We start from the raw sequence: 11,359 nt of genomic DNA, 5'->3' as shown, positions 1-11,359 counted from the left end.
TAGTTATTACGTTACCTTTACTTAGTAGTTAGTTTACTTTACGTTTAGTTATTAATTTAGTTTACGTTACGTAACGTAAGTTAGTTAGTCATATATTAGTACTAATAGTAGTAGTAGTACGTACGTAGTGTGTGTGTGTGTGTGTGTGTGTGTGTGTGTGTGTGTGTGTGTGTGTGTGTATATATATATATATTGTTTACTTACAATATTTTCAAAATCTAAGTAACAGCAGGGAAACACTACACATGATGAAGTGCAATTATTTTTGGATGCCTCTTCTTCTGATGAAGAGAAGCATGAAGTTGTTGGGTTATTCTGGAACCGATACCATAGATGCCTCAGCTTTAGAATACCAAATAACTGCACACATTATTCTAATTTGAACAAGAAAAAAAGATCTAGTATATATATGAAGTCTTTTACTGAATGAGGATTTGGACTGTCATATTTAGGATCTTCTTAACCCTATAGCAATTGGTACACTTTTTAAAACTCTTCTGTGCATATCACAAAGTGTTGCTGAGTTACAACGAAAATTTAATTAAACCAATTTACTTTCAATGTATTTTAATGAAATAAGCATTATCAAATGCATTATAATTCAAAGTTTATATTATACAAATTACTATTACTTTATTTTAAAAGAAACCTCTGAAACAAACAATTAAATCTTCAGTTGTCTTGTCAAGTGATGTGAATATCATTGAAAAACCTTAGGTTTGATTGCTTATGTGTCTTTACATCTCACTCTCAGTACCTCTACGATAGTCTAGAAAGTTCTACATGTACAAGGTCAAATTTCATACAGTAGTTTCATATTTCTGCAACTAGAATTCTTAAGAAAGGCTGTTATCCTCCCCCCAACTCCTAGACATCAGGCTCACATTTCAAAGTAATCTGATGCTAAGCAACAGTCTTATGCATACTTGAATTGGAAGCTTATAACAAACAGAAAGAGCAGATTTCACGGTTAGTCTCTCCAGGCTAAAGGACACAAGTATTAGATTATTTTTTCAAATGACAAGCAAATTTCAATTTATGTCTGTTGTGAATTTTAAGTGTCCCTAACACTTGTTTCTCACTTTATATGTATTAATTTGCTTAAATTGCATTTACATTTTACTTATATTTTTAGTTAATTTTTAATTATTTGTGTTTTAAAATTCATATTTGAAAGGTTTAATGATTTTTATAAGTTTACTTATTCGTCTCCTATCTCATCAAGACTTCTAAACAAAGGATGTGTGCAAAACATTTTGCCTGCAACTAATGTATCTCTCATGAACAGTATGTAATAATGGCCTGCAGGCACCAGGTGACATTTTGGCATAAAATAATAAGACAAAAATTGGAAAGGAAAATAAAACAATAAAAATAAACTATACATGAAAAGGTAAAGACATTAAATTATGCATCTAACCCAAAGAATATATTGCAAGACTATTCTATGAAGGTAAGTAAATATTTCCATTTCTTAAGTTGAAACATTTCATTGCACTGTACATTGATGATAATAGCTAGTTAGTTATGCTGTACAGAAAATATAAACATTTACCTTAAAAACTTTTGATATTCATTTAGAAGGTTCTAAAGATTATGCAAATGAAATGTGAAAACTGCAAGATTATAAATAATATTTTTATACTCAAAATAAAAATCACCTAGCATGTGAACTATTAAGAGTGCAAGTGCAAATAACTACATTAACATATCAATTAACTATTTTTTCTAAAACTACATACTTTTAAGAACGTTCTTGTCAAATTTCAAACAATTTCATCTGCTAGTTTTATTTTTGGAATAAAATGTAACAATAGCGAATGTTAGGTCCTTATAATTTAAGGACCTGGTAGTCATAGGATTAAGGATCTAAAAGTTGCTGGGCCTTCCAATTCAATAGCATCAACAAACAGAGTAAGGCTACAGGCAGTGATGTACATGAAGTATATCTTGCTTGCAAAAAGAAATGGAACACTGGAGCCCAGACAAGTGAAAAATCAATACATCTTCCGCACTTTGAAAGAGGAGTAAGTGCATAAATCCTTTAGACTATTTTTAACCCTTTTATAGTTAGTCAATCTAACTGTAACTGAAACAAATGTTTGGACACAACAAAAATGTACATCTACATACAGAAATTATAGAGAAACGTTTTGCCAAATGCTGATATTACTCTTGAAGATATTCTAGTATAGTTGGGTATGGTCACTGTCATGGGTTATCATCTCCTAAGCCATAAATCAAAGTATTCTGGTCTACTCTTCTACCTTTTCATACCCCTTGGTCATTTCCTATATTTTTGGTTGTTTCTCACATTACACATATTAGTTTGATAGACAGTTAAATTGCATTTGGATTTTACTTTTATATTTTAGTTAATTATCTATTTTTTTGTTTTAAGATTCATATTTGAAAGGTTATATATATATATATATATATATATATATCTTATTTCTACTTTGGATAATATTGAAACCATGTATTCTTGTATCAATTCCTTCTGAGATGCAACATATACCTAGGATAATTTTTTTCTTGAACATCACTCGGCAAATGTGTAGCTCATATACCTTGTGAAGAATGTTCACTATCATTATTTTTTCTTTATCTTGCCTAATCTAACTAAAAAAGGATATAATTTTTACATTTTAGTTACTTTTATTGATAATAAATAAAGAATACATGTGAAAAACAAAAAACATAATACCTACCTGGGTTTTCTTTTTTGTTTTTGACTGATTATGAAACTCAAGCCTGTTTTTTTTTATACTAATGGTACTACTACATAATTTTATTGAATTAAATAATGCACTTAAGAATATAGAATACTAACATGAAAAATGCAAAGAATGTCCTACAACTATCATAATTTTTCTGGCTTTCTAACTATGCAATAAGAACCATTAAAAATTCAGATAAGCTCGTTGATGTGTTTCCTATGGGAATAAAGTTTAAACTAGAAGTGAAATAGACAATTCTCCATACAAAAACTAGATGATATAGTACAATATGTCATTTGATAGGTTAAAACTGTCTTTCTACTGGTTATAAATAATACAGTATAAAACATCAGAGAGAACTATAGGGAATTTGGGAAAAGAGGATATGGTCTGATTTTCTAGTTTATGGCTCTATAAACAAATGAGATCAAAGGCTATAAAAAATATGTATTGTCTGAGTAATATCCATATTGTAGTAAGTACTTTACATTAAATTCCATACTTCTGTGAAGTATGGTAAATAAATTAGAGAAGATGGAAGACCTAGAGAACAAATGTCATAATTCTCATATCACAGGAACTTGAGGATCTATTTAAATATTTCCTTATAAAATTAAGAGCATAAAATGCATATAACATTAAAATTAGATTAAATATCTGCATTTTGATACCAAATTTATTTATATACAATGATAATAAAGTAATAATGTAATTTACTAAAAATTCATGACATGAGCACTTTGATCTACACCCATAGTGAGAGATTTAATGAGTTTGTTTTGCCTAATGATTAAAGAAGAATTTGCATGTTTATGAACTGTTGTAATTCTTGCTTATGTTCTTTTTGTTTTATTGTAAAATTGTGTTTCCTCTTATTTGTATGTACTGCAAGTAGTTTTGCAAGGGTGAAGGTAAATCACACAAATTTCTGGACCAATACATAAGCTGTTTTAATTGGTTTTTAAAAATTTTTTATGTTCCAGGTGGCATACTAAGAATTTCCCACAATCTTAGTTAACATACACGGTGAACCATCATCAATTTGGAAATTGACATTTTAGATTATTTGCACTCTGGATTGTTTGTTACATACCTATCTTTTCACAATTGGAAACTTAATCAATAATCTGCATTCCAAAAACATACACCTATCTCTTATAACACACATGCAGTTCTTATGGATAGTTAATTTGGTTATATGTACATGACTCACAAAAAGTCAAGTAGTGATCCACCAGATCAGGAAATGAGGTGATAATTACTGACCACAAAATACGCATGCTCATAGTAAATATCAATTTACAACAATTTTGCAGATGTACATATAAACGTCATTAGGCTAATTTATGATATAGTCAAGTCAATGTGTTCAAACCAAATACAGATATTAAAATGTAATATTTGTTGATACAAGAAAGCAATCTGTACTATGTATTCTATAAGTAAGTCAATGAATTGAACAACATGATGACATAATATGCCACTTTGATTAAGCAATGATTGACAATATATATATAATAATAATAATAAACAGTGTCCACTGTATTCAAAGTGACTGGTTTGACATGGATATCTTTTAAAACTGAAAGAGCTACTTCAATACAAAAAGCACTCAAATGAAAAAGATTTCACTGTACCTGAATTTTCTATGCATAATAAGTATTCTGGTCTTAACACAGAAAGCCAGTCAATGGTGCCACTAGGTTCATTTTACTCTACTTGTTCATGTAACTAGGTCAGTGAAAAAGTTAAAATGCTCTTTAGTAGGAAAGACTGCTGTACCTTAGTGCATCTTGTATGGAAAGTAACAATGTTATTTTTTGCCCCATGGATATAGCATACCTTACTTCAAAGTGAGAGTGATTGTCTGTCATATGGGTAGCACCTTCACCCTGAGAAGAATGGGAGTTGTTGTTAGTATATAATGCTATGCTTTCTGAAATCTGCAGTCATTCTGTAGTTCCAACTTGAAGGAACATTAATGAATCTCTTATTGCCCTAAATGAAACTATAAACAAACAACTTACTGACAGAATTTCCACTAAACGATACACTTGTGCTTCTAATATGGCAATTTCCTTTTGCTTTTCACTGTCTTTATTCTTGCCTGCTTTACCTGGTTTAGATTTAGTGAACAAAGCAGGATCTAGTTCACTCAACTTTTTACCTTTTGTATAGAAAAGTCTCTGCGCTCTTTCCTCCAAGGTCCTAAAAAACAAAGAAAAAAACAAGTACATACACATTAACAGAAGCATAAAATAAAATATATATAACAGCTAAATCAAATACCAAACTACTGAAAAACCAAACATAAGCATAAAATTCAAGAAAACAAGCTACATCATAGACATGCATAGCATTACAATTCTTTACTTAAAGAGTTATAAAAATAAAACACACACACACACTATCTGCTTCCAAATTATTCGTGTGTAAAATGTACAGGTAAAAAAACACCCAATATTTATATCCAACATTTTGGAAAATAACACCTAGAAAAATAAAAACAATCTTTAACTCGATTATTTCAATGTAAATACACATGTATACAAATATAGAGAATGATTTCATACACAACATATCAATAAATAAATAGACAACCTTGAGAATACAAGATGACCATCTCTATGACATCATCATGTGCAAATAACTCCAATGTATAAATAAAGGTTTAACTTAATAAATAGATACTGATTATAAAATGCCATATCAGGAACAAAAGGACACCAGAAACTACTGTATTTTCAATGCAAGTATATTTATAACAGAATACATACAAACATCCACTATTAACATCTGAATTAACTTATGTTCTGACTACTACAGTGTTTGTTGTATCCCAGCTGGCCTGAAGCACCCAGGATTGAGCAAAATGCATCCTCAACAATGGATTTGACAAATACAGATGGTTGGAATAATATTAAAATGCAGTCTTTTAATTCCTGAAAATCCCTAAAGTACTAGATATAAGTTGTAGTATTTAAAAATATAATAGGCCTTTGTACATTTCAGAAAAACTTAATTTATTCGTGACCATGGATTTGCTAGTAAAGGCATCATCTGGAAATGGTATTTTGGATGATTGTTTGTCAGAAACTCTAGTTGTAGCTGAGATTCTTGCAGTGTTGGTGGAGTCTCAACTGAAGTGGAGGCCTTGACATTGATGGTAGTTTGTATGATGTTGGTAATTGGACTTTCTAGACCCTCTTTGACATTTTCACAGACTTAAGCACCAGGAAGGTCACTTTTGTATTAGCATGAAGTGGTTCTGTTTGAAGTGTAAATATACATTACATTTATTGAGGCATATGGTAAAATGCCAGTGCTTTCTTCTCAGTATTTATTTTAACTGTATTTTAGCTCATTTAGTGGGCAGTGCTGTGGGGAAGTTCAGCTTCAAGAGTTTCATAGGAACAGATGATGCTTTCTTGATCACAGCTGGTGCATTAGCTTGGAATGCTAGGATTGTAGATGTTGCTAATGGTAGTTGCAGACTAAGTGCCTTTAACTCGTGTGAGCCCATTCATTATCTTTTCAGGAGTTTTAATGTCCAACATCTTAATCTATAGATTTCTTTTGGTTTTTAATGTCACTTTAGACCAGGAGTATTGTGAGCTGCTGGATAATCCTCCAGCTCAACAAAGTTATAATTTTCCTATACTGAAAATGTATTTCTGATAGGCACTTACCTCTACTCACATAATTAGATATTCCCATTCAGTGCTGCCCTCTATATGCAAACCTTTTCTTTACGCATGCCACAAGCCTTCTGCTCCCCCTATTGGAATCGTAATATTTCAACGTATCACTCATGAAAATCATCATGTGTCACTTCACCACCAATAAGAGCATAACATGCTCATGTGACTCCCTCTATACTCATCTACCAAACTATCTCTTCAAAGTTTGGCAGAAGACTTAAGCACCAGAGGAAGGTGAGGAGGAAGGGTAGGAGGAGGTAAGTACCTATCGGAAATATATTTTCAGTATAGGAGAATTATAACTTCTGATACATACTTACTTCCTTTCACAAAATTAGCTAGAATCCCACATTGAATAGGAGGAGGGTCCGGTGCAAGGGAATTATTGAAGTACCCCCCCAAAAGCATCCAAAGGATACCCATGGAAATGAGAGAGTCAGATCAGACGAGGGTAACCTCACTACTTCTGAACCAGGTATACCCTTTACCCCTATTTGAAGAAGGATAAGGCCAGAAAAGGAGAGGAGCACATCTAAGTGCAAGAGAATTGTGTCAGGATTGTGAACCTAACTATATAAAATAAATATAACTCAATCCCATGAATATAAAAGTGGGTAAAACAATGGATGTTCCCTCAGGTGTAGAGCAGCTAGGGTGTGATGACAGCACTCAGTAAGTCAACTACATCCAAAACTCATGCCACTGGGAACCGACATCCATGCAAGGGTAGGATGAGGATCACACCATCCTCACCTCAAACCCAAGAGCCTGTGGGATTTAGAATCATGCTGTCTCCCAGGTATGACACAAGTATTAGCAATGAGCTATTAATCCAAGGACCAAACATCTGGTATGGAAAGGATATCTATCACATGCAATCAACTCCCCCAATCGTGAAACTTACCAGAATGGTCCAAAAGGCAATAACACTCACCTATTGAGATAGGATGAGGGAGAGCCAAGATAGAATCATAACCATCACATGTACCACTTCTGTGACTCACAATACAGATGGAGGAAATCAAGGGAGGAAGATAGACACCTGAAACATGTGGGGAGTTATGTTGATAGATTCTACTCTAAATCCAAACCCAGCCATGCAGTACCGACATCTACATGGGAGTAGGATGAGGGCTCCCAATTGAAGGGGTAAACTGCATTTTGACGTATCACTCCTTCGTAATTATACATCTCAAAGAGGATGACAGTATGTCATCTACACCTGCAGAACCCCACCACGCTACTCTGCACTGAATGGTTATAGCCATCTTTGTGTGGAACCCATTCAGGAAGGTGCTTCCATGGTCAACAGCCCCAGTGGCTTGGAAATGGAAAGTGGTAAGGATTCCCATAATCCACTAGAAGAAAGGAGGGTGAAAAGGCAGTGGAGAGTCCAGAGGAAAGGCATCACAGTGCACTGGGTGATCACAAAACTCTGTTTTGAAAAGCAGACTATACCGAGCTACAGGAAGACAAGGAGCAAGGGAAAAGGTATAATCTGATGAGAAAACACCTGGAACAAATTCTGGGAGGAATTAGGTAAGGAGGAATAAGCCAATCAGATCAATTGTTGAACCCAACTGGTAAGTGTTGAAGGTGAAAGATCACAAAGGGGAAGACTGCCAGGGGATAGAGAATCAGGAACGGTTGCCATGGAAGGAAGCCGAACTGGCAATATAACAACAAAGAGCCCTGAGCAGACACAGAAGCCAATCTGGATCTAGCCAAGTGTAAAGATAAGAAATAGGTAAAAAGAAGGAGCTACCTTCCCAAGCAGATCTAGATAAATAAGAAGATAGGTAGGGTGATAAAGTGTACATGACCATTGATGTCCACAGGCTAAGAGGAGAAGGAAATATGTTTTGAGGGAAAAATGAAACATGGAACACAAGGAAAGTGGTTCAAATGGAGGTAGAGTGAGGGAATGGAGTACCACATTAACACCTCAATCTGGAAGGGTAGGTTGTCTGAGAGAGCAATGCAACTGGAAGGAATGCACTAGCATGATAATGACAGGTGAAGTAAAAACTCTATGATATTGGGAAGAACAAAAGGTATGGGATAAAGTTGCCTGATAACCCGAAAGCGAGGAGACCGAGGACCACTGGTCAAAAAGCCAAGAAATTCTGCCATTCGAGCCACAGTAGGTTGGTCAGTGGGAAATCCCCGAGTTGTAGACCAACTGTGGAACACCTTTCACTTGTGCTGATACACCTTCATGGAAGAAGGACGTATAGAACCAGCTAAAAAGAAAACAACTTGATGAGAGAAACCGGATCTCCTTGCCAAGGACCGGATAAAAGCCAGGCACGAAGATGTAGGATTTGAAGGGCAGGATGTAGGACCAGTGACTGAGGTTGATGAAGAAGGTAGAGAGATGACTGAAGAGGTACAGGAGGGGAGAGAAGCAGATGCTCTAACCGTGGAAACCATGGCTGAGCTGGCCAATAAAGAGCAATCAGAAGGACCCGAAGAGATGAGAGAGATTACTCAATGAAGTAATCTGATAGGGTGATAAAAATAAAGATATTTGTGGAACTAATCTTGGCTGAAGGCATCGACTGCCAGAGCCGGAGGATGAGGGACTGGTGACCAAAAGAGCAGTAACTTGTGAATGAGGTTCATAGCAAGGGCATCCATGTGGGGAGAACCTCACCAAGTGCAAAACTCCCTGAAAGCAAGGGGATCTAAAGACCACTCTGTCAGATATATCCAGTCAGGGTGGGAAAGACACGCAATGAGATTAATGTGTTGTGTGTGAGCTGAGTATAAGAGATCCAACATCCAAAACATAGATCTCTTGACTGGGTGCCCCTTGGTGATTGATATGTGTACCACCATAAAATTATTTGAATGAACTATCACCAGACAATGTCAGGTGAGAAAAAGGAAGTGATTCAACATCCAAATTACAGCTAGAAGTTTGAGAACATTGATATGCAAAGTGCTTTCGTCCACAGACTAACAGCCTGAAGCTTCCTGATGGTTGAACCATTCACCCCAGCCCTGCAGGGATGTAGATCTGGACGCAGAGGAGGAAGTGGCATGCCTGCTGAAGTATGTGCCTTGTCCAACCACCATAGCAGATCATCTTGCAGGAAAGAGGAAGGGTAATTGGAAGTAGAAAGAGGATCCTATGCAAGTTGCATTGATCGTGAAGAGCCCACTGAAGGGAAATCATATGGGCACAATCAAGAGGGACCACTGATGTTATTAAAGACTACATCCCCAAAAGTGATAGAACCTTGTTAGCAGTAAATGATTGAGCGAAAGGCCATAGTGAACTAACAATTCCATAGAACAAATTCTTAAGGGAGAAGGCTGGGAACGACTGATATGAGTGTCAAAAAGGACCCTCAAACGGACGAGATATTGAGTAGGTCTGAGGTAGGACTTCTCCAGTTTGATTAACCAGCCCACTCGAGCATTAACTAAAAGGTGCTGCAAAGTATGACTGGCAGACTCCAGTTCAGAATGAGCCAGATGTCCATGTAATAGTAAAAACTCAACCTCAGAACATGAAGATGTGGAGCAAATACTGGAACCACCCAAAGAAAACATAAAAGGCTGAATAAAGCTTGATTGGTAAGGCTCGAAATTGATAAACCACCCTGAAATGGACAAACCAAAGGTGATATAGGTATATGGAAATAAGCATTTTGGTCATCCATAAACCCTGAGAAAATGCCCACCATAGGGTGAGAAAAGACTCCATGGTAAACTGAGGCAAGTGAACAAAGCAGTTGAGGCGAGATAAATCTATGACTGGCCTCCAGTTCCGATTTTCTTGGGATAACAAAAAAGTCTGGAATAAAAACCTGTTGAAGGATGGAGAACAGGTTTGATGGCCTGCTGAGATAGCAATTCCCAAGTTGCTTCTGACAGATTCTGACTGGTAAAGTAAAGTAAAGAAACAGTCTGAATGAAAACTCAATAAATTAAAGAAACCAACTTCGTGAGGAAACTAAAGCCAAATGTGAATCATTAAACAAATAAGAAGCACATCCAAATACAAGCACTGCCAAACGATAAGTGATAGTTTGGTAGATGAGTACAGAGGGAGTCACGTAAGCATGTCTTATTGGTGAAGTGACGCATGATGAGCTGCATGGGAGACACATTGGAATATTACAATTCCATTATGGGGAGTAGAAGGCTTGTGGCATGTGTAAAGAAAAAGTTCGCACATAGAGGGCAGCACCGAATGTGAATAGCTAATTTTTTAGAAGAGGTAAGTACTGTATCGGAATGGGCAGTTTCTTTTTCACTGTAAGTTAGATAGCACAATGGATTAGATACACCCATAAAAAGTCCAGTTGAGAAACAAAAATAGCCAGAAATGTCAAGAATTTAATCTTATACAAAAAAACTTCAACATAAAAATGCAGGGTCAACTTGATTTCTGATTTGATACCACTAACTTCTAATATAGTGTATATATATATCTTCACAACAATTGGCAGTCTTTCAGTAAACATTGTAAGTTTTTGACATACAAAAAAAATAATATTTTTCAGTGAAGAATTTGTAATAAACTAACAAAAGATTTGTCCTTGAATATATTGAGTATTTGTTTTTAATAGTCTAGGTGCAAAATGATTTCCATGATAAGATTAAAAATACTTCATCTCAACATCTCAAATTTCATTTGTGTAATGTCTAAAATATCCTAAATACATTTCAAATGCTTGTTTTCAGTAACACTTTATATTTTATCAATAAATTTCTCTACCCTAACTCTATATAAGGTTGGTCAATTGGTTTGACCAACCTTGTAACCACCAGAAAAAAAATCTAAATTACCCTCTTTTTCTTTCTAGAATTAATTCAAATGTAGCATGTAACTACATGCATTTATCCTAAGTAGCTTTGAACTTGTAACAGTATACATCTATTTATAATTAAATTTTATTGTCCTTTGAACCATGTCTACCTACT

General features: G+C 35.0%; 1 protein-coding gene across 1 annotated transcript in view; it reads right to left on the bottom strand.

The window, feature by feature from the left end:
* LOC106467424 (splicing factor 3A subunit 3-like) overlaps positions 1 to 11,359 on the bottom strand; it is a 129,460-nt gene that overhangs the window by 15,737 nt on the left and 102,364 nt on the right. The window contains exon 12 of the mRNA XM_013927773.2: positions 4,748 to 4,928. Within this exon, the coding sequence (XP_013783227.1) occupies positions 4,748 to 4,928 (181 nt within the window). The remainder of the gene's footprint in view (positions 1 to 4,747; positions 4,929 to 11,359) is intronic.

This window comes from Limulus polyphemus, unplaced genomic scaffold (genome assembly GCF_000517525.1).
Source record: "Limulus polyphemus unplaced genomic scaffold, Limulus_polyphemus-2.1.2 Scaffold2610, whole genome shotgun sequence".
NCBI lineage: Eukaryota > Metazoa > Arthropoda > Merostomata > Xiphosura > Limulidae > Limulus > Limulus polyphemus.
Note: the sequence above shows the minus strand (reverse complement) of the source record. Positions and strands in the feature narration are given on the sequence as shown.